This window comes from Drosophila yakuba, chromosome 3L (genome assembly GCF_016746365.2).
Source record: "Drosophila yakuba strain Tai18E2 chromosome 3L, Prin_Dyak_Tai18E2_2.1, whole genome shotgun sequence".
Taxonomy (NCBI): Eukaryota; Metazoa; Arthropoda; class Insecta; order Diptera; family Drosophilidae; genus Drosophila; species Drosophila yakuba.
In genome coordinates this window covers 6820231-6839714 of record NC_052529.2, presented here as the reverse complement: position 1 = coordinate 6839714, position 19484 = coordinate 6820231, and the positions used below count along the sequence as shown (strand labels likewise).

At 48.8% G+C, this 19484-nt stretch overlaps 7 protein-coding genes across 8 annotated transcripts; 4 read left to right on the top strand and 3 right to left on the bottom strand.

Moving 5' to 3' along the window:
• The first annotated feature begins 178 nt into the window (after positions 1 to 178).
• LOC6533184 (splicing factor 3B subunit 6) lies at positions 179 to 1106 on the top strand. The gene is made up of 3 exons (XM_002093874.4): positions 179 to 383; positions 460 to 578; positions 645 to 1106. The coding sequence occupies exons 1-3, from the start codon at positions 366 to 368 to the stop codon at positions 871 to 873; spliced, it is 366 nt and encodes a 121-aa protein (XP_002093910.1). The 5' UTR covers positions 179 to 365; the 3' UTR covers positions 874 to 1106.
• Positions 1107 to 1416: 310 nt separating this feature from the next.
• On the bottom strand, positions 1417 to 3679 carry LOC6533183 (zinc finger protein 708). The gene is made up of 2 exons (XM_002093873.3): positions 2288 to 3679; positions 1417 to 2229 (listed from the first exon to the last, which is right to left on the bottom strand). The coding sequence occupies exons 1-2, from the start codon at positions 3608 to 3610 to the stop codon at positions 1426 to 1428; spliced, it is 2127 nt and encodes a 708-aa protein (XP_002093909.1). The 5' UTR covers positions 3611 to 3679; the 3' UTR covers positions 1417 to 1425.
• A 606-nt stretch (positions 3680 to 4285) lies between these two features.
• Positions 4286 to 7317, top strand: LOC6533182 (zinc finger protein 668). The gene is made up of 2 exons (XM_002093872.4): positions 4286 to 5372; positions 5430 to 7317. The coding sequence occupies exons 1-2, from the start codon at positions 4427 to 4429 to the stop codon at positions 7019 to 7021; spliced, it is 2538 nt and encodes an 845-aa protein (XP_002093908.1). The 5' UTR covers positions 4286 to 4426; the 3' UTR covers positions 7022 to 7317.
• Positions 7318 to 7413: 96 nt separating this feature from the next.
• Positions 7414 to 8056, bottom strand: LOC6533181. The gene is made up of 2 exons (XM_002093871.4): positions 7745 to 8056; positions 7414 to 7686 (listed from the first exon to the last, which is right to left on the bottom strand). Exons 1-2 carry the CDS (start codon positions 8051 to 8053, stop codon positions 7609 to 7611), a joined length of 387 nt encoding a protein of 128 aa, XP_002093907.3. The 5' UTR covers positions 8054 to 8056; the 3' UTR covers positions 7414 to 7608.
• A 258-nt stretch (positions 8057 to 8314) lies between these two features.
• LOC6533180 (zinc finger protein 699) lies at positions 8315 to 11201 on the top strand. The gene is made up of 2 exons (XM_002093870.4): positions 8315 to 9489; positions 9550 to 11201. Exons 1-2 carry the CDS (start codon positions 8622 to 8624, stop codon positions 11001 to 11003), a joined length of 2322 nt encoding a protein of 773 aa, XP_002093906.1. The 5' UTR covers positions 8315 to 8621; the 3' UTR covers positions 11004 to 11201.
• Positions 11202 to 11574: 373 nt separating this feature from the next.
• On the top strand, positions 11575 to 14651 carry LOC6533179 (zinc finger protein 540). The gene is made up of 3 exons (XM_002093869.4): positions 11575 to 12573; positions 12627 to 13240; positions 13297 to 14651. The coding sequence occupies exons 1-3, from the start codon at positions 11655 to 11657 to the stop codon at positions 14353 to 14355; spliced, it is 2592 nt and encodes an 863-aa protein (XP_002093905.1). The 5' UTR covers positions 11575 to 11654; the 3' UTR covers positions 14356 to 14651.
• On the bottom strand, positions 14567 to 19311 carry LOC6533178 (E3 ubiquitin-protein ligase SHPRH). Of its 2 annotated transcripts, XM_039374677.2 has the most exons (11): positions 19099 to 19311; positions 17887 to 19037; positions 17106 to 17821; positions 16485 to 17040; positions 16249 to 16429; positions 15803 to 16188; positions 15626 to 15744; positions 15338 to 15569; positions 15116 to 15276; positions 14910 to 15063; positions 14567 to 14867 (listed from the first exon to the last, which is right to left on the bottom strand). In XM_039374677.2, exons 1-11 carry the CDS (start codon positions 19247 to 19249, stop codon positions 14856 to 14858), a joined length of 3819 nt encoding a protein of 1272 aa, XP_039230611.1. In that variant the 5' UTR covers positions 19250 to 19311; the 3' UTR covers positions 14567 to 14855. The 2 variants fall into 2 exon arrangements, with proteins under 2 accessions (XP_039230611.1, XP_002093904.1); XM_002093868.4 differs by having other exon boundaries at positions 14567 to 15063; positions 19099 to 19310.
• Positions 19312 to 19484: the final 173 nt, after the last annotated feature.

The following is a 19484-nucleotide window of genomic DNA, read 5'->3' as shown; positions in this document are numbered from 1 at the left end:
GGAAACATTTTCGAACAAGAAAATATAAGAAGTTTAAAATGTAAAAAGGAATATTAAATGCATATTTTGGATTTCAGACCTGATGCGATGTAACTGGTAATATCCCATCTCCAGATGCTGCTGCACGGTCGCACACGAAAAGGCTGCCAAAATACGGCCACACTCTCGCCACTTAGAGTGCCCGCATTCACCACCCTGGTCAATTTTGTTTGGGTTTGAGGCCAGACAGTGGAGTCATTAATTTTAAACAAAGGACCACGCTTCAGGACATTCATCCCGGGTCAGACAAAGCCGCTACTCGCTTTCCCCGCGGCCGAGTGAAAGTTTCTCGCCTTGTCGCAGCTTAACATCCGAAGCGACCGGACATGAACAAGCGCAACCATGTGAGAAGAAAACCTGAGACTCCGCAGACAAAGTAAATGGATTGATTTCGAGTGAAAATACAAATTTCTTTTGCAGATCCGCCTGCCGCCAGAGGTGAATCGGTTGCTGTACGTGCGGAATCTGCCGTACAAAATCACCTCAGACGAGATGTACGACATATTCGGTAAATTTGGAGCCATTCGACAGATACGCGTGTAAGATAGATGTCTGGAATTTTTTTCGCCGTGAATCCTTCAACGAAATTTGCGTATCCTTTACAGAGGCAATACGCCGGAAACGCGTGGCACCGCCTTTGTCGTCTACGAGGACATTTTCGATGCCAAGAACGCCTGCGACCATTTATCCGGTTTCAATGTCTGCAATCGCTATCTGGTGGTGCTCTACTACCAATCCAACAAGGCCTTCAAGCGCGTGGACATGGACAAGAAGCAGGAGGAGCTGAACAACATTAAGGCCAAGTACAATCTGAAGACACCGGAGGCTCCTTAGAACCAGCACTTGGTGCGGCAGGCGGGGATGGGGCAGAGACAGACATTGGGCCCCATCAGATGACGCCCCACTTCCATCGACCATTTTCCATTGTTTAGGGAACTTCTTGCTCTACTTATGTGTATACCAAATTTTTGCTATCTACTTGTAGATTTTTTTGATCGCATTTTGTATCATTTGAATCTAATCATTATCATCCATCCATCACTCCATCTATCATATAAACGGCTGGGCATCGCGGCACGCAGCCATTTGCGCCCGGTTCCGGCTGTTTGCAATCATTTGACGACATTAAGACACTCTCTCATCAAAATAACAAGCAAGTGAAAGTAAAAATAAAAAAAAATTGAAAAACTATAACCATTTGTTTGTTTTTTATAAGGATTTTTGACAGATTTTATTTGAAAACACCCAAAACCATTGGTAATCCTAAAGTTTGCAACTTTATCAAGTTGATTTAAAAGCTTAAAACTATTTCAACAAGTTATAGTTAAATATTAACCAACAATAAAAATTCCCACTCCTTTGGGTAGTCGGTTGCCCTATGTCTGATTAGGGTTCCGCCTTAGATTCTGGACAAGTTTGGCTAGCTGCCGCTGCCTGATACTGTTCGTAGGTGTTTTGCTGCTTCTCTAGTGCCCGTTGGTTCTCCAAATCCTTGAGCTCCGCCTTAGCGACCTTCGCAATTTCCTGCCGTAGAACCTCAACCTTTCGTCTACGCTCACTTTTCTGCAGGGCCTTCTCACGTGCTCTTTCGCTGATTTCCTTCGGCGGTCTGGCGGGTTTCGGCGGCTTTTCGTCATGGACTTTTTGGTGACGAATGAGCGCCGCTTCCTGGCGAAAGTGAGTGCCACATCTCTTACACTCGTAGGGCTTTTCACCAGTGTGTATCCACTCGTGTTGCTTCAGGGACTGGGAGTTGGCGAAGCGACGTGAGCAGAAGCGGCACTCAAAGTCCTTGACCTTTTCGTGGACGCTCTTATAGTGGCGCTTCATGTTGCCTAGGTTATTAAATCCCTGGCTGCAGCCGGGACACAAGTGCATACCCTCCTTCTGCACAAACTTCGCTCTGTCTGGCACTTCGCTGGCTGGTATCTGAACTGTGGGAATGGGATTCACTACGGTGCCAGCCAGTTGGGCCAAATCAACTCGCTCTACGCGGCGGGGATCCTTAGGAATGGTGGCTACGGATTCGGCGCACACCTTCAGCAGCTGATCCGCGTCCACATGAGAGTCTCTGGCGTCGCCATTTCCCTGCCGCTGTCTATACGTTTCCAGAGCCCTTTCCACGCTCTTCTCATGGATCTTCAGGTGCTTTGTGAGACTCTCCGTGTACAGGAACTTTTTGCCACAAACCTGCAAGGTGAAAACATGTCAGAATATGCTATCTAGGATGTGAAAGTAATTCCCTTACCTTGCATTCGCATCGCTTTTCACCGGTGTGCGTCATCTCGTGTATTTTGCAGGCGTGGGATTTCCCGAAAGTCTTTCCACAGTACTGGCATGCAAAATTCCGGATTTTCTCGTGCACAATCTTAACGTGGCTATCTAGAGCCCGCTTCGTGTGGGTGGCATGGTCGCAGATGTGGCATTTAAACTGCTTCTCCTGCGTGTGGGTCAGAATGTGCTTGCTCCATTCCTGGCGGGTGGTCTTCCCCACTCCGCAGTACGGGCACACGTAGTTCTTGATGCCTGCATGCCGGAGAAGATGATTCTTTAGGGCACTGTTGATATGGAAGCCCTTGCCGCATATGTTACAGGGATAAGGGAGCTCTTCGCCCGTGTGCTTGTACATGTGCTTCTTTAAAGCCACCGGGCAACGAAAAACCATGCCGCACTCCCTGCAAGGCTGTTCAACCCGGGGAGCACTAACCCTCGCCTGGTTGTGAACCTTCTTCAGGTGGATGGTCAGCAGGCGGAGACGGGGAAAAACCAATCGACAGCCCTCCACCGTGCAAGGAATCTCATCCGCCTTCTTGGTGTGCGCATAGTCCACGTGAAGACGCAGTGCACCGGCTGTGGTAAAGCCTTTGCGGCAACTCTCCTCCTGGCACTGAAACGGCAACAGATCATTGTGGTGTTTCATGTGCTCCTCGTACTTTGACTGCTTTTTGAACTTTTGCTGGCAGATGGGACAGCTTATCAGGCGATACAGCTTACGCTTCTCGTTCGCAACCCTCCGACGCTGCGCCAAGGGTTGTTCATCGTCACTGGTGAACCCTTCCGACGGCTTCTTCTCCTCCTCCACTCCGTTGTCCTCTGCACTGGATGAATCATCTTGGCTTTGGCCACTTGAATGCTCCTCTGGTTCCCTGTCCACCTTTTCCAGCATCTTGAAGACCTCCTCCTCGTTGTCAATAATCTCCAGCTTGTGATTTAGCAGGGGATCAAAACTAGCCGGCTCCTCCGGCCTTCCAGTTGCCTCAGAATCCTCAGCCAAGGGTTCAAAAACACCCATGGGTATAATCCTCTGGCTAGTCACTATTTCCCTAAGACGCTTAATGGATCTTTCGCACAGATCCCGGAAATCGTGCAGCTCGTTCAACTTGGTGAAACATTGGGTGCACAGGTTCTTCGGGAATCCATCGTTCTGATCCGCTTCAAACGAAGTGCAAACCATTAGTTTCTTGGACAAATCTGGAACCACGAAGATATCATGTCCAACACCATGCTCCAGGTGGATAAGACAGGTGCGACAAAGCGAAAGGACGGAGTACGGGAGCTCCCTGGTGCCCATTTCTCCCGATTCTCGGGGAGATCACAAGCCGAGGCTCAAAACAAATTTGTTCCAGTGTGACGGGCAGTGTGACCGTTTCGCTTTGTTTTTAACCCATTTCGGTGTTATGGGGTGAAACATAATTTTTAATATAATATATTTAATTTAATGGTTGTTTACATCGAAGTGCTTATAAGAGACCGTTCTGAAGCCTGGTTAAAATACAATTTTTTTTGAAACTTTTGTTCAATATATTTATTTTAATATTAATATTTTGTATGTTCATATTCTTCATATTTTGGTGCATAGTTTGTATAATATTTTTAAAAGCACTGAATAGTATTCCATAAAGTTTCGCTGCTTTCGCCTAGTTAAATTTAAATGTTTGTGAATTTATTTCGACAAATACATTTCCTGTGTTTATTATACATACGAAGCGTTACGAACTATTAGCTTGGGTTGTAAACACTTGTAAAAAATTTTAAAAATCACTGAAATGCTATTTATAATATGCTAAAAATCCTAATTTAAATTATTTAAGCATTTGTTGTTTGTATTTTGCATATACTATTGTTACTGCAATCTAATTAGAATTACAAATAAGGAAGTAAGAAAAAACATCGATTGTCCAGCCCTGGAACATATAACAAATAGGCACTCCGACGAGTAACTCGCTGGCAGAAGTACTTGCTTATTGCCCACTCGCTCGATTGCCAGTCGACGAGTATACAATTTTTTCTGTGTCAATATTATTTTATTGCTTACTGACCGGAGAGAGACGCAAAAAGCTATAGAAAACCGCCCCGATTCGCAGTGCCGATTGCGATTAAAAGCAAGATGAACGAGGGCAGGCAGTATTCGATCCACAGCCTGTGCAGGATCTGTCTGAACCACCTGCAGAACGACGCCGCCTACGATTTGTATATGGTGCCAGGACTTTCCAAGAAGCTATGTTTCTGCACCTCCCTGTCCGTGGAGCAGAACGATGGCTTCCCAAAGAACCTGTGCACCCTGTGCTACACAAAGCTAAACGAGCTGCACGACTTTCAGAAGCAGTGCGTCGATTCGGTGCAAAAGTTCCAGGATCTGGTGGCCAGCAACGTCTTTGCCTGCCAGAGCACCTTCGACGTCTTCGATCCCAATGTTGCTGTGCAGGACTACCAGGCCGAGGAGGAGGACCACGTTAACTATGATCCGCTGCTGAACCATAAGATGGAGCTGATCGAGAATGAGGAGGATGTCTTCAAGATGCTGGAGCACGTCGACAAGGAGGCCGAGGAGGTGGAGAAAGAGGCCAAGGTGGAGGAGGATGACGGGGGCGACGTTTCCGTCAAGATGTTTGACGATGATTCCTCCATCGAGAGCGGCAACGACAACGACCACGATCTGGACTTCGAACCAAACAGCAGCGATGATGACATTCCGCTGGCCCAGCGCATGCGGGGACCAGCTACCGGCTCCGGATCCTACCAGGACCGTTTGAGTAGCCTAGACAAACCCAAGCCTAGGCCCAGGGGACGGCCCAAAAAGATAAAACCGCCTCCGCCAGAGGAGGAGGACTTGAGCGGCTCATCCTCCGAATCAGATGACTCCGAAGACGGCACATCGCGGGGAGATAAGCCCAAGAGGAAGCGCATTCCCATCGAGGAACGCCATCTTCACCGCATCATCGACTGCCACATTTGCCACCAGAAGTTCAAGAAGGCCATCCGCTACGAGGAGCACATGAAGTACCACAATGACCTACTGCCCTTCCAGTGCAAGGTGGAAACCTGCAAGAAAGGTATGTCGCCGGACAAAACACATAAATATGCGTTCTATATGATTTGCTACCTTTCAGGTTTCACCACCGCCAATGGGCTGCGCATACACATCGACCACGCCCACACAGAGCTGTCCGAGGTTCATGCCTGCATCGCCGAGGGCTGCGGCAAGACCTTCCCGCGCGTCCGCCTGCTCACCTTCCACATGAAGAAGGTGCACGGCATCACCAAGGCGGCGGCTCCGCTCCGAGATTTCCCCTGCACAGAATGCGACACCGTATTCCGTTGCCCTACAGCGCTCAAGAAGCACATGTACAAGCACACGGGCGAGGAGCTTCCGTATCCTTGCAATATCTGCGGCAAGCGTTTTGTAATCAACAGTGCTTTAAGGGATCACCTTATGCGACACGCGGGCATCAAGAACCATGTGTGCCCGTATTGCGGAGTTGGAAAGACGACGCGCCAGGAATGGAACGCCCACATCCTCACGCACACCAAGGAGAAGAAGTTCAAGTGCCGACAGTGCGACCATGCCTCGCATAACAAACAGGCTTTGTCCAACCATGTAAAGGTGGTGCACGAGAAGCGCAAGGACTTCGCCTGCCAGTACTGCGGAAAGACCTTCGGCAAGAGCCACGCCTGCAAGGTGCACGAGAGGAGTCACACGGGGGAGAAGTGCTGCGAGTGCAAGATCTGCGGCAAGATATTCCTCTGCGAGAAGAGCCTCACCAAGCATTTGAAGACGCACGAGAAGCGGGATCTGCCGCCGGCGGAACCCCTTCGCCAGCAGCTTAACATTCCCATGCCCGGCCAAATGTCCGTACCGATGCCGGGCCAGATGCCGATGCAGATGCAGAGCGACGGTTTGGTGCCAATGGATCCCAACCAGATGCCCAGTGAGGACATGCTGAAGGCATGCGGCGGCGGGACCGCTGCAGTGCCTCCCAAACCGAAGAACTCGCGGCGCGTCCAGCGGGTGGACATTTCTCAGCTGGCTGGAACTGCGGTAAATCCAATACCTTCCGTCTCCGTGCCCTCGTGGTCGCCGCAGGTGAACTTTACCAAGAAGGAGGGCCAGCACATCTGTCCAGGCTGTGGACGTGGCTTCAATAACATTGGAAACATGAAACTTCACTACAAAATCATCCACGAGAAGGTCAAGGACTTTGCCTGTCGCTTCTGCCCCAAGAGATTCTCCAAGGCGCAAATTCTGCGCCACCACGAATGGATACACACGGGCGAGAAGCCCTTCGAGTGCAAGATTTGTGGCAAGCACTTCCGCCAGGAGACGGCACTCAAGAAACACATCAAGACGCACGAGAAGCCCAACAGGCGACACGTGCCCGAGCGCAGTGCGCCCACTCAGATCACGTTCCGCAAGCTGGAACCGGATGCCGAGCCGCGTAACTTTGACCAGTACCAGGATCCGGCGGTGGAGCGAGCAGCGGCCACCGCTGAGCTGCTGGCGCACCAGCTGGAGGAGAACGAGGCCAAGCGGAAGGCGGAAATCGAGCGGCAGAAGATCGCGGCGGCGGCCTGCGAGCAGCTGACGAAGCTGCAGCAGCAGCAGGAGATCATCAAGGCGACCACCTCCTACGATGGCTACTATGCGCAGAAAGCGCAATCCGAGGGCACCAGCCTGGATGCCCTAAAGATAGACCATGTCTAGGCAGCGGGATTGGCTTTACTTTACTAGCATATACGCATACACTAGCGACATCCATATGTATCCACTTCCACTGCAGCTGTCACTGTCCGGATAGTTTTAGGCATGCCTCGAATTGCTCTCTAGCTGGATCAGATTGTAGGCTTATAGGCAGTCCAGATTATCCGAGTGCATATTACAATATGAGCACTTCTTACTTTTTACGTACGTTTATACATACATGCAATATATGTATTTTGTTTTCCGTGTAATGTCTCCCGTGCTTACTTAGAGTAATGGATTAAAATTAATATTCATAACGCCATTGGAGTTTCCATCTGGTGGGCGGGATATTAAGTGACCACTTTGCAATACCAGTGATTTTTACAAATATATATTAATGACAAACATTTTTGTACCCGCAAGAACATTAATCAAACCTTTATTTATATAAAAATAGTTCATTATTAGCTGAAATCCATCTGGATGGTTATACTGAATTTTGGTTTATATAGTTCGTTCTTTAAATTTAGACAAATAAAAATAACAATTGATTTTAACTCGAAGATTAAAAAACTCTTTGGGTGGCAAAATGAGGGGAAAGAAGGATCTTACTGGGAAAGTTTCGTTTCTTCAACTAAGTTGGCATCCCCAGTAGGTGCTCCACTCTTCACTGGATTAGATGGTTCCTGAAACAAATGGTAAGTCTTTTGTAATACTTTCATAAAGATTAGGATGCGACTTAACTGCCCAGTCACTGCCGCCATTCTTGTTTAACTCCATCAGAGTTGAGAAAATCAATTTTGCCTCCTTTCTGTTGTCGTCGGCTTTCTCCAAGACCATCCTCTGCTTCTCCAGGACCTCTGCCATCTTGGTGATCTCCAGTTTGAGCCTGTTGTTCGTATTCCCGGCATTCTGCAATGCCAGTTCCGTGCCCAATATTTTGGCTTCTGCTTCCAGAGCTTCTATAGAATCCTTGTCGGGGTGCTCCATATTTTTAGAAACGTATTTCTCGGCAAGACAAGTAAATAAATAGCTGCTATAGAAACGATCCATAGGAACATACATACTAATGTATTTAAATCTAAAATCTACCATACAGCCATTTTAAGTTATATATATATATATAGTTTACATTTTTAAATAAATATGAAAATATTACATATAAGCTAACAAATATCAAAGAGAGGCCACATAAAGATATGTCATATTTATTTGTCTTCGTTTTGATCTAGTACTATTATTGTGCTCGTAGCTGTCACGCAAACATATTGACGCGAACTCGACTGTGCGACTTAACTACGAATACACACACTCGCTGGGTCTAATACGCCCATCGTACCCTCTCCGCTGCGCACATGCATGTGCATGGGAAAAACAAAACAAAACGCCTAAGTGTGGGTGGCGAGTGCTAGAGCTGCGCAGTTTTTCAGCGAGCGTACTCGTCGTTTACGGGTAATCGATAACCCGAATTGCTGACGAGCGCACACACACACGCATACGCGAGTACACACAAATGTGTGTTGTATTGGGTTTTTTTCTCGGCGATAGAACATTTCGGATTGCTGTGGTTTTCGCGATTTCTGGATTTCGGGATCGTCCAGCATCGAATTGAGTGTCCAAAATGAATGAGGGGAGCCAGTACTCCATTCACACGGTGTGCCGCACCTGCCTGTCCACCGTGGACGACTCGGCGGCCTACGATCTGTTCCGAGTGCCCGGTCTGGCCAAAAAGCTGTGCGTTTGCACCTCCCTTTCCGTGGAGCAGGCGGATGGCTTCCCCAAGAACCTGTGCACCCTCTGCTTCTCCAAGCTGAACGACCTGCACGACTTTCAGAAGCAGTGCGTGGATTCGGTGCAAAAGTTCCAGGATCTGGTGGCCAGCAACGCCTTCGCCTGCCAAACAAACTTCGATGTCCTGGACACTAGTGCCGCCGTGGCGGATCTGCCGGGCGAGGAGGAGGACAACGTTCACTTTGATCCGCTTCTCAACTCCAAGATCGAGATCATTGAGAACGAGGAGGACGTCTTCAAGATGCTGGAGTCCGTCGAAAAGGAGGTCGAAGAGGTGGAAATGGAGTTGGAACAGCCGTTTGGCCAAGAATCGCAGGATGACTCTTATGAGAGCGGCAACGACAACGACCTCGACGCAGACTACCAGCTTAGTAGTGACGACGACATTCCACTGGCACAGCGCAGCCGACGAGGTGCCACCCGTGGTTCCAAGGCGAAGGGCAAGCCGAAATCGGCTGCCAAGCGGCATGAGGAGGAGGAGGAGTCCGAGGAGACAAGCTCATCAGACGACTCCGATGGCAATCCCAAGGACAAGCCCAAGCGCAAAAGGATTCCAGCCACGGAGCGGGATCGCCACCGCCTGATTGACTGCCACATCTGCCACCAGAAGTTCAAGAAGGCGATTCGCTACGAGGAGCACATGAAGCATCACAACGACTTGCTACCCTTCCAGTGCACAGTGGAGAGCTGCCGGAAAGGTAATCCCCACCAGCAGATTATTGGAGTGTGAGATTTATGTAATTTTTTTCCAATTTCAGGCTTTACCACCGCCAATGGACTGCGTGTCCATGTGGAACACGCCCACACGGAGACATCGGCCATGCATCCGTGCACCTACGAGGGCTGCAACAAGTCCTTTGCCCGCCCCGTGCTGCTCAGCTTCCACATGAAACGTGTGCACAAGGTGGACACTCCGCAGCGGGACTTCCCCTGCACGGAGTGCGAGAAGGTCTTCCGCTGCCCCACTGCCCTCAAGAAGCACATGTACAAGCACACGGGCGAGGAGCTGCCCTTCGCCTGCGAAATTTGCGGCAAGCGCTTCCCCATCAACAGTGTGCTGCGCGATCATCTCCTCCGACATGCGGGCATCAAGAACCACGTGTGCCCGTACTGCGGAGTGGGCAAGACGACGCGCCAGGAGTGGAACAAGCACATCTTGACCCACACGAAGGAGAAGAAGTACGAGTGCCGGCAGTGCGACCACGCCTCCCACAACAAACAGGCGCTGGCCAACCATGTGAAGGTGGTGCACGAGAAGCGCAAGGACTTTGCCTGCCAGTACTGTGGAAAGACCTTTGGCAAGTCGCACGCCTGCAAGATTCACGAGCGCAGTCATACTGGCGAAAAGTGCTGCGAGTGCAAGATCTGTGGCAAGGTGTTCCTCTTCGAGAAGGGCCTCACCAAGCATTTGAAAACGCACGAGAAACGTGATCTGCCCAAGACGCAGGGAGCCAATCCCTTGATGGGCGACGGGGCCAGTGGTTCCTCGACAATAGCTAAGCCCAGTCCGCACCTGCGTGGTCGCGTCGAGCGAGTGGACATTGCCCAGCTGGCGGGAACGGTGGCAAATCCGATTCCATCGGTCAACCTGCCATCGTGGTCGCCGCAAGTGAACTTCACCAAGAAGGAGGGCCAGCACATTTGCCCGGATTGCGGCAAGGGCTTCAATCACGTGAGCAACATGAAGCTGCACTACAAGGTGGTGCACCAAAAGGTCAAAGACTTCTGCTGCCGCTTCTGCCCGAAGAGATTCGCCAAGAAGCAGTATCTGCGGCATCACGAGTACATTCACACTGGCGAAAAGCCCTACGAGTGCAAGGTGTGCGGCAAGCATTTCCGGCAGGAGCAGGTGCTCAAGACGCATATGAAGGTTCACGACAAGCCGCCCCGTCCGCCGGGCAAGCCCAAGGAGCCGGCGGGACCCAAGGCGGAGTCCAGCAACGCGGTGAAGCGCCAGCAGCCGAAGAATTTCGAGCAGTATCAGGATCCGGCGGCGGAACGGGCAGCGGCCACCGCCGAACTGCTGGCCTACCAGATCGAGGAGAACGAGGCCAAGCGCAAGGCGGAGGCGGAGCTTCGCAAGATCCAGGAGGCTGCCTTCGAGCAGCTGAACAAGCTGCAGAAGCAGACAAACACGTACGATGGCTTCTACGCTCAAAAGGCCGAGGCGGAGGGCACCTCGGTGGACGCACTGAAGTTGGACCATGTTTGAGCGGCAGAATCAACCGGAATTACGTGCGAACAAATCGAAAACTGTTTACGCATCCGTTTCCGATCCTTTCATTATGTGTTTCTATGAAGGACATATGAGTTATAGGTCTCTAAGGTTTACCAACTAGTTTCCGTCACTTTGCAAACATGTTTTGACATATTTTGTATTTAAACCCCCCTTTAAACTGCTTAAGTTTGTACTTTACTAATTGTATTCATTTTAAAATGATTTTAATATAATAAACAGTAATAAGCATTGAAAATTTGAATTTTAAATTCTTCGCAGTGTTGGTAAACGAGTTTTCTGCTAAACAAGTTAGTGATGAGCAGTAGTGCAGTCAACTGGTTTTTTTCGAGCTATATTCCACCAGCTGCACAACTTGTATGAAATACATATATGCATTGTACATTGTACATTGATAAAGGTTTAAATATAAAATGGCACACATTTTTAAAGCACCTTTTGATTTTTTTTAACAATGCTATTTACACTTCTAGTTGCTATAATAATTTGACTATCTCATAGCTGCCCGCACTTGGCATCACTGAGGAGTATTTTTTAGTATTTGTTTTGGTTACTCTGACGCGTAAAGTTTTTCTCGGCTTAATATTCCGTGGATTTGGCCAGTAGATTCTCCCTGGAACAGGCATCATGGAGGAGGAGGCCGAGGCAGCCCAGTACTCGGTGCACGCGGTGTGTCGCATCTGCCTGAATCGCCTGCCGGAGAATGGCGGCGGAGCAGGATCCTTTGACCTATTCCTGATTCCCGGATTGGCCAAGAAGCTGTGTGTCTGCACTTCGCTGGCCGTGGAACACTCGGATGGCTTCCCCAAGTGTCTGTGTGCGCCGTGCTTCAGCAGACTAGACGACCTGCATGAGTTCCAAAAGCTGTGCGTGGACTCGGTGCAAAAGTTCCAGGACATGGTGACCAGGAACGTCTTTTGTCCGCCGGCGAGTGCGCAGATAAAAAACTTCGATTTGCTCAACGTGGCTGGAAACGAGCCCGAGCTGGTGGGTCAGGACGAGGAGGATCGCATCAACTTCGATCCGCTGCTAGACCACAAAATGGAGATGATCGAGAACGAGGAGGATGTGTTCAAGATGTTGGAGCACGTGGACAAGGAGGCCGAGCAGGTTGAGAAGGAAGTGAAGCAAGATGAATTGGATGCCGCCGATCTGATGACCATTTTTGCCGCTGACTCTTCGGAAGAGAGCGACGAAGACTTTGACCAAGATGTGGACTTTGAGCCCAACAGCAGCGATGGTGACGATGATGTGCCTTTGGCGCAGCGCCTGAGGGATAATTCCCGGATGAAACCAAAAGCGAAGGCAGCCGTAATTAAGGAGGAGGAGCAGGAGTCCGTTTCAGGCTCCGAGGAGGAGGACGAAAACGGTGAGAAGTCAAAGAGCCGGCGCAAGAGGATTCCGCCTGGCGAACGTCACCTGCACCGCATCATCGACTGCCACATTTGCCACCAAAAGTTCAAGAAGGCCATCCGCTACGAAGAGCACATGAAGCACCACAACGATCTCCTGCCCTTCCAATGCAAAGTGGAAACCTGCAGGAAAGGTTTGTAAAGTCGGTCAACATTGCGTTCTCGTTTTAATCGCATGCATTTCCAGGTTTCACCACCGCTGGAGGACTAAGGCTTCACATCGACCACGCCCACACGGAGCTATCCGAGGTGCACTCCTGCAATGTCGATGGCTGCGGCAAGACCTTTCCACGTATACGCCTGCTCACCTTTCACATGAAGAAGATGCATGGTATCACAAAGGCGGCGGCGCCCCCACGGGATTACCCTTGCACCGAGTGCGAGAAGGTATTCCGCTGTCCCATGGCGCTCAAGAAGCATATGTACAAGCACGACGGCAAGGAGCTGCCATTCCCCTGTAACATATGCGGCAAAAGGTTCGTGATCAATAGTGCATTAAAGGACCATCTGATGCGGCACGCGGGCATTAAGAACTATGTGTGTCCTTACTGCGGGGTGGGAAAAACCACCAGGCAGGAGTGGAACACGCACATACTGACGCATACCCAGGAGAAGAAGTTCAAGTGCCACATCTGCGAGCACGCCTCCCACAACAAGCAGAGCCTAGCCAACCACATTAAGATCGTGCACGAGAAGATCAAAAACTATGCGTGTCAATACTGTGGAAAGACCTTCGGCAAGTCGCACGCCTGCAAGATCCACGAGATGACGCACACGGGGGAAAAGCGCTGCGAGTGCAAGGTAAGAGCCGTATGATACTTCAAGCCAGCAACCTCATTACAACGTTTTATTTGCAGGTCTGTGGGAAGAAGTTTCTCTATCCCAAGAGTCTGACCAAGCACTTAAAGACGCATGAAAAGCGTGTGCTTCGTGCTATTGAGACCTATCGCCAGCGGCAAGTGGAAATGGGCGAGACACCTGGTGAACAGTTCGACACTCCGCCTGCGCCACCAGTTGAGGGCGTATCCATTGAACCGATTATGTCGCAAAACGCCGCCGACGAATTGCTCAAGGTGTGTGCCGAATCCGTAGCAACCATACCCAAAGATCCACGACGCGTACAACGAGTGGATCTGGCGCAATTGGCTGGCACTGCTGTGAATCCCATACCCTCAGTTTCTGTGCCGTCATGGTCGCCTCAGGTGAATTTTACCAAGAAGGAGGGCAAACATATTTGCCCCGGCTGTGGTCAGGGATTCAACAATATCGGAAACATGAAGCGGCACTATAAGATCATCCACGAAAAGGTCAAAGACTTTGCCTGCCGCTTTTGCCCAAAAAGATTCGCAAAGGCTCAAACGCTGAGGCACCACGAGTGGATTCATACCGGCGAGAAACCCTTTGAGTGTAAGACCTGCGGCACGCGTTTCCGTCAGGAGACGGCGCTCAAGCGCCACCAGCGAACCCACGAGAACCGTCCACCTGTTATTTCACCCAAGTTCTATGCCGCCCGCGAGGAGCTGGAAGAGCAGGAACGCAGCAAGAGAGAGGCAAAGCGTCAGGCGGAAGCGAAGCGACGCGAAATTGCGGAGGCGGCCAAGGAGCAGCTTTCCTCGATACACAAGCTTGAGAGCAGTGACCGCAGCCTGCACTCCTACGACGAGTACCAGGAGGCAGCGGCGGAGCGAGCAGCGGCATCGGCCGAACTTCAGGCGCAGCAGTTCGAAGAGAACGAGGTAAAGCGACTGGCGGAGGAGGAGCGCCGCAAGATACAGGAGGCTGCCTACGATCAACTGCAGCGGTTGCAGCATCAGCAGGAGATTGACAAGGCGCAAAGCTCCTACGATGGCTACTACGCTCAGAAGGCGCATGCCGATGGCACCAGTTTGGATGCCTTAAAAATCGATCATGTGTGAGATTTGGGCAGCGTTTAACGCTGCCACAGATGGAAAATCGAGCCTAGGTTTTTTATGAAAAGCAATACCTTATTATCCTTATGAAAACAGTGTGTGTAAAATGGATATGATTTAGACTTAAGCAGAAAATATGTTTTCATACAATTAAATCTAATGTCCCTAATGCTAGTACAAATAATACTGTACATTAATCAGGAAAACACAATTTACCTAAATGGATTCAACTTGAGTTCATTTATTTTGGACTAAATTGAGAGGTTGCAAATCTAAGAAATTATACAACCCCAAAATCAAAAGTTGTTCTTCATTTCTCTGGAGGACGGAATGACTTCCATTTTCCTTATATTACATTAAATACTTTTTATCTGATAAGCTTTTCAGAAGATCAAAAGCTTGTGGCAGTTATATATTTATACATAAAGATGGAAGAAATGTAATCCAGTCTTGCCCTACTAAGTGCTTAAATCTAATCGGAATGGGTTATTTTAAATTCATTCGTTCTACTCCTTCTCCTTGAGTATGAATAGCTTCTACTCCTTGTTCTACTCCTTCTCCTTGAGTATGAATAGCTTCTTAAGACTGTCCAGCGTCATGTTCTCCAGATCCCAGTGAGTTGACAGAGTGGTCGTGTCATCGGCAGAAGTAATTAGCGAGAGAATATTCTCCTCAACCGTTCCATTCACAATAAAACGATGCACCTTCGTTGGTCTACAAAAATCATCTAAAACTGACATCATCTTCATTTCAATAGCGCACTTACTTCTTTTGTCCAAATCGGTGAATACGACCTATGGCTTGGCGCTCGTCGCCCGGATTAAGAATAGGTTCGACGAGGAACACATGTGTGGCTTCGATCAAGTTCAAACCCTTCGAGCCTTTGGATAGTGGCATTAGTAGACAGGTGACATTGCTAAATGGGTTCTAAAGGAGGTAAAATGGTTAGCAGTGATAAAAACACAAAAAATCAAAGCAAGATGAAAACCTTGAAATCTTCAAAGTCCTTATTGGTGCACTTGTTGCGGAAGTGAATGCCATTGAGACTGAGAGCTCTGGCAATTTCAATGAGAATCGCCTGCCATTGGGAGAATATTATAATCTTTTCCTGTTCATTGTCGCCTTTAATTTTCAGCACCAATTCCACTACACTTGAGATTTTTGTAGAAAAGTCTCCGATAATTGACTTGTGTGCTCCCGGACGAACCGAGTAATATAATCTAGAAGAAACGGATGGTTAAAAGCGGCGTGTGGAAGAGCAATGGCAAAACCTTACTGTGGCGAATCCTGCCGACAAAGTGGACACTTTGTGACGTCAGACACTCGACCGCTTTTCCTCCTCATGCTATCCAGGCAGTGCTGACACACAAAGTGCCCACATACCATCATCACATACTAAAACGAATGTAAAAAGTAAAAGCGCTGAAAAATTGGTTGAAATTTGGCTACTCACCCTCACGTCATCTTGCGTTTGGCAGATGGGACAAGGCTTGTCGGCGGAATCCTCTTTCAAATGCTTCAGGTACTTTAGACGACCGCACAGTCTTGTGAAGTTTAGCTGCGAATGCTGCAGATTATACTGATTGAACTCTAGCTGCTCGTCCAGCTGGCACGCCAGGATTCTGAAGTTGGATTGCTCCTCAGGATCGTCGGTGAGAAGAATGCGCATCTTGCACATTTCCAGTTCGTCAAAAGCCTTGACCATGTACTCCACCTCGATCCAGTACTTGATTTGAAACTTGACCAAATCCTGAAGGCAGGACAGCAAATCCAGCTTGCTCTGGCATTCCTCTTTCCACTCACTAAAGTCTGGCTTGGACCGCAGAAAGGCGAAGATGGCTGTTTGGATATAGAAATGTTATTCTGCGAAACTTGAAATGTGCTTTTAACTTTAGTTACATTTAATTAAACTAATTTCCATGCTCGGGTTTTCCAAACCCTCAGTTACCGTAGCCTGTTCGTCCAGCTTTTTAGCAAACAGAAGACACTCAAATTGATTCAATGAATCGCGAATCTTGCACAGCCGACAATGACGATTTTTCTTGGGTTTCTTTTGCTTATCCTTATCCTTATTTTCGTCCTATGAAATATGTGTTTATTAGACATATATTAAACCACATGGTTTGCAAACTCACCAAAATATCTGCCAAATGACAATCGGTTACGCTTCCAATAAAGTTGTTTATCTCCTGGGAAAGCGTCACACCGGTTTTGATAGCCTCACAAGCTTGCTGCATAACTTCTTTCAGGTATTCAAACTCAGTGAGCAAAGTGCTTTTTAACTTTTGTAGCTTATTATGCCATACATCCATAAAGTATAGCATTCCGGCCATGGAGTTCACATTATCGAGCCTTTCTACCGAAATGTTTTGGCGGAAGAAGTCATCCCGGACTTTGTTCCAAATAGCATCGTGAAGGGAGGTTTTGTGGTTCACCACCGTCGCCAGCAGTTCCACAGTACTGCCCTCGAATCGTTCCTCCAGTTCGCAAACTTCTTCGAGATTTTCGTTATAGCAGCTGAGTGCGCTTTCAAGCACGCGTGTATTATCCTCTAAATACTTCCACTCCAACCGCTTCATTTTAGCCTGATACTTTTTGTGCTCAAGTTCTGATAACTTGTCTACAGCGGGAGCCAGTTCACATGCCTGTAGAAGATTGTATATCGCATGAATTTGAAGCACACTGTCAACACTAAAAAGTTCAAAATGTTAGTACGATTTTAGATGCACTCATATACAAAGAGTAATGAAACATACGATATATTCTGCTCGTTATATTCATCCGCCAGCTTCAACAGGAGATTATAATACTTAATGGCTTGGGGGAAATCTTCCTTTATGAAGTGGATAGCGGCCAGGCCGTTGTAGGAGGATGCCCAGCTGCGCAGCTCTGTCTTACACTCGTTTTCATTGTTGGTCTTCAGACGCGCCAGCAGATCCTGCGGATGCAGGTAGTCGGTGCTGGAAACATTGCTATTGAGCATTACTGGTACTGAGCAGGTCTGTCGAATGCGGAGAAAGGGCTTCAGGATGATGCGAAGCAGTTGTGGGGAGATGGACGCCAGGCAGGAGCTATTGTCTGCGTTGTGCCGGGTGTGTTTGGCCACAGCAGCAAGGAATTGCTCGTGACACTTTAAATGCTCTTCGCGGTAGTACAGGGATTCGATGTTGCTTAGCTCCATGCGGTGAACAACTTCCGTTTGCGGCGGAATTCCCAGTTCGTCCTCCACTTTGGACTTACAGGTACGCCACAGGCTGTGCTGGAGGAGCTCCAGAAGCGGCTCGCACTTGTAGCTAAGCTGAAAGGCCTTGTCTACAGTTTGCCAAGCATCCGGTGGCCTACAGACATCTGGCCGGCCCACAAACTCCAACAGAGGCGGTAATTCGTCGATCGTGCCAGTAACAGCCCAACGATTAATGGCCGGCAGCATTCTAACCATCTCGGCAGCTGCTGAAGTGTTGCTTTCCACCATCTGGGTGGATAGTTTAAAAAAATATTCAGTAAGCCGTGGATGCACGAGTAAAAAGTTCGCATTACCTGTGCCTCATCCAGGCAAACGCGCCACCAGTTTACCATAAGAAGTGGGGAGTTGGGTCGCATGTACATTTGTTGGTGACGCATCTGGCGGTCTGACTTGTAGTCCGTCGTATGGTATATTTCGTTACGCAGTATCGTATAGTCGGTAAGCACCACATCGTACTCGGCCAGTTTGAGAGGACTAACCCAGAACGTTGAGTGTAGGCCGTAATAGGGTAGCACCTTGAGGGATGGCGATATATGCTTGTGTATCTCTTCGAACCACTGCAACTTGATAGCGTTGGGAGAGACAATGATGGTGGCACCGCTCTCCACAAGCCTTTCACTGGACTTTACCAACTCGGACCAGCAGCTGGGGCACAAGTGGGCTGATGTATCCGAAATGCCCATACACGATTCGTGCTGCCATCGACGGCATTTGATGCACTGCACGCGTTTATCATGTTTCTTGGTGCAGATGCAGAAAACCTCCTGTTTTTTGGTCATGCGTGCCCGCTTTAATGGCACATCATCGGCAATCTCATCCAAGCGTTGGTGCCAGTAATCGTTCCGGTAGGAATCCTGCGGGCGCGGATTCATCAGCAGCATGGCTAGAAACTCCACGGTTTTGCCCAGGCCCATCTCATCAGCAAGAATGCCACCCGGCGGCAACGTGATTTTGGGAATCTCCTCTTCGTAGGGGTAAAATTGTAAGCAGTATTTATGCTTAAAGACGCGACTTCTACCATCAATGGCATGGAGCACTATGTAGTTGGCCGGCAGTTCAGTGATCTGCTGCTCCCTACCCAGCATCCAGGATACAGTGCGCTGTTGGTACTTGCGCAACTGAGATTGAAATCTTTTGGGCAGGTTCAGCGAAGGGTCCTGTTCCACATTGATGCTTTGGCGGTGTCTTTCGTAGAGGGCGTCATACAGCTTGGTGGTCACATATGTCTTTAAGGGACGCTTGTGCTCCTTCTCCTGCTGGGCCACCTCGAACTCCAGACTGTTCTCAAAGTCCTTAAAGAAAATGGGCAGAAGTTTTTCTCCGACTTCCATCTCGATAGCACGAGCTCGAACATGTGTCTGTTCATGGCAGAGCACCAGGATGTAGGTGCCCGAGTCCTGCCGCATGGTCCGGAATTTCAGCTTTCTCGTCCGAGCATTCTGGCCTGCAAAATAGTATTATTAAACATTTATAATTAAACAATATCGGTGCGTAAACCTACGCACACTTTTCAATACAAATCAAAATCGCCTCCTTATGCTCAACTAGAAAATCCTTGAACACCCATCGCCTTTTTCCATAGCGGAACTCCGCTGGATCCTCGGGACATTCTGCGGGTACCTCATCGGCAATTTCGCACAAAATAATTCCATCCATTGTATTTCGCAAAGTAACAATTCGGTCAAACAAATGTGCGATGACCGCCAATTCAATAGACGATTACAGAAATCACGATAATGGACGCTTAATGCCATGTCTTCACTGCTAGCTTTTAGAGATTGCAACAAACGAGTCTTACTGCTCCAAAAAATAAAACATATTTGGTAAGTTTCCAAAGTTTCAAATAGGAATTCCTGCCAACATGAAAACAGATGGAACCATTTAACATATA

Excerpts from the sequence above, each read along its gene's own strand:
- LOC6533183 (XM_002093873.3), bottom strand. The coding sequence starts at position 3,610 with ATGGGCACCAGGGAGCTCCCGTACTCCGTCCTTTCGCTTTGTCGCACC. Across the intron at positions 2,230-2,287 it reads AAAAGCGATGCGAATGCAAG|GTTTGTGGCAAAAAGTTCCT; the intron begins GTAAGGGAATTA and ends TTCACCTTGCAG.
- LOC6533182 (XM_002093872.4), top strand. The coding sequence starts at position 4,427 with ATGAACGAGGGCAGGCAGTATTCGATCCACAGCCTGTGCAGGATCTGT. Across the intron at positions 5,373-5,429 it reads GGTGGAAACCTGCAAGAAAG|GTTTCACCACCGCCAATGGG; the intron begins GTATGTCGCCGG and ends GCTACCTTTCAG.
- LOC6533179 (XM_002093869.4), top strand. The coding sequence starts at position 11,655 with ATGGAGGAGGAGGCCGAGGCAGCCCAGTACTCGGTGCACGCGGTGTGT. Across the intron at positions 12,574-12,626 it reads AGTGGAAACCTGCAGGAAAG|GTTTCACCACCGCTGGAGGA; the intron begins GTTTGTAAAGTC and ends ATGCATTTCCAG. Across the intron at positions 13,241-13,296 it reads AAAAGCGCTGCGAGTGCAAG|GTCTGTGGGAAGAAGTTTCT; the intron begins GTAAGAGCCGTA and ends TTTTATTTGCAG.
- LOC6533181 (XM_002093871.4), bottom strand. The coding sequence starts at position 8,053 with ATGGATCGTTTCTATAGCAGCTATTTATTTACTTGTCTTGCCGAGAAA. Across the intron at positions 7,687-7,744 it reads ATGGCGGCAGTGACTGGGCA|GAACCATCTAATCCAGTGAA; the intron begins GTTAAGTCGCAT and ends CATTTGTTTCAG.
- LOC6533178 (XM_039374677.2), bottom strand. The coding sequence starts at position 19,249 with ATGGATGGAATTATTTTGTGCGAAATTGCCGATGAGGTACCCGCAGAA. Across the intron at positions 15,745-15,802 it reads AAACGCAAGATGACGTGAGG|TATGTGATGATGGTATGTGG; the intron begins GTGAGTAGCCAA and ends CATTCGTTTTAG. Across the intron at positions 15,570-15,625 it reads TGTCGGCAGGATTCGCCACA|ATTATATTACTCGGTTCGTC; the intron begins GTAAGGTTTTGC and ends CGTTTCTTCTAG.
- LOC6533180 (XM_002093870.4), top strand. The coding sequence starts at position 8,622 with ATGAATGAGGGGAGCCAGTACTCCATTCACACGGTGTGCCGCACCTGC. Across the intron at positions 9,490-9,549 it reads AGTGGAGAGCTGCCGGAAAG|GCTTTACCACCGCCAATGGA; the intron begins GTAATCCCCACC and ends TTCCAATTTCAG.
- LOC6533184 (XM_002093874.4), top strand. Across the intron at positions 579-644 it reads GCCATTCGACAGATACGCGT|AGGCAATACGCCGGAAACGC; the intron begins GTAAGATAGATG and ends TATCCTTTACAG.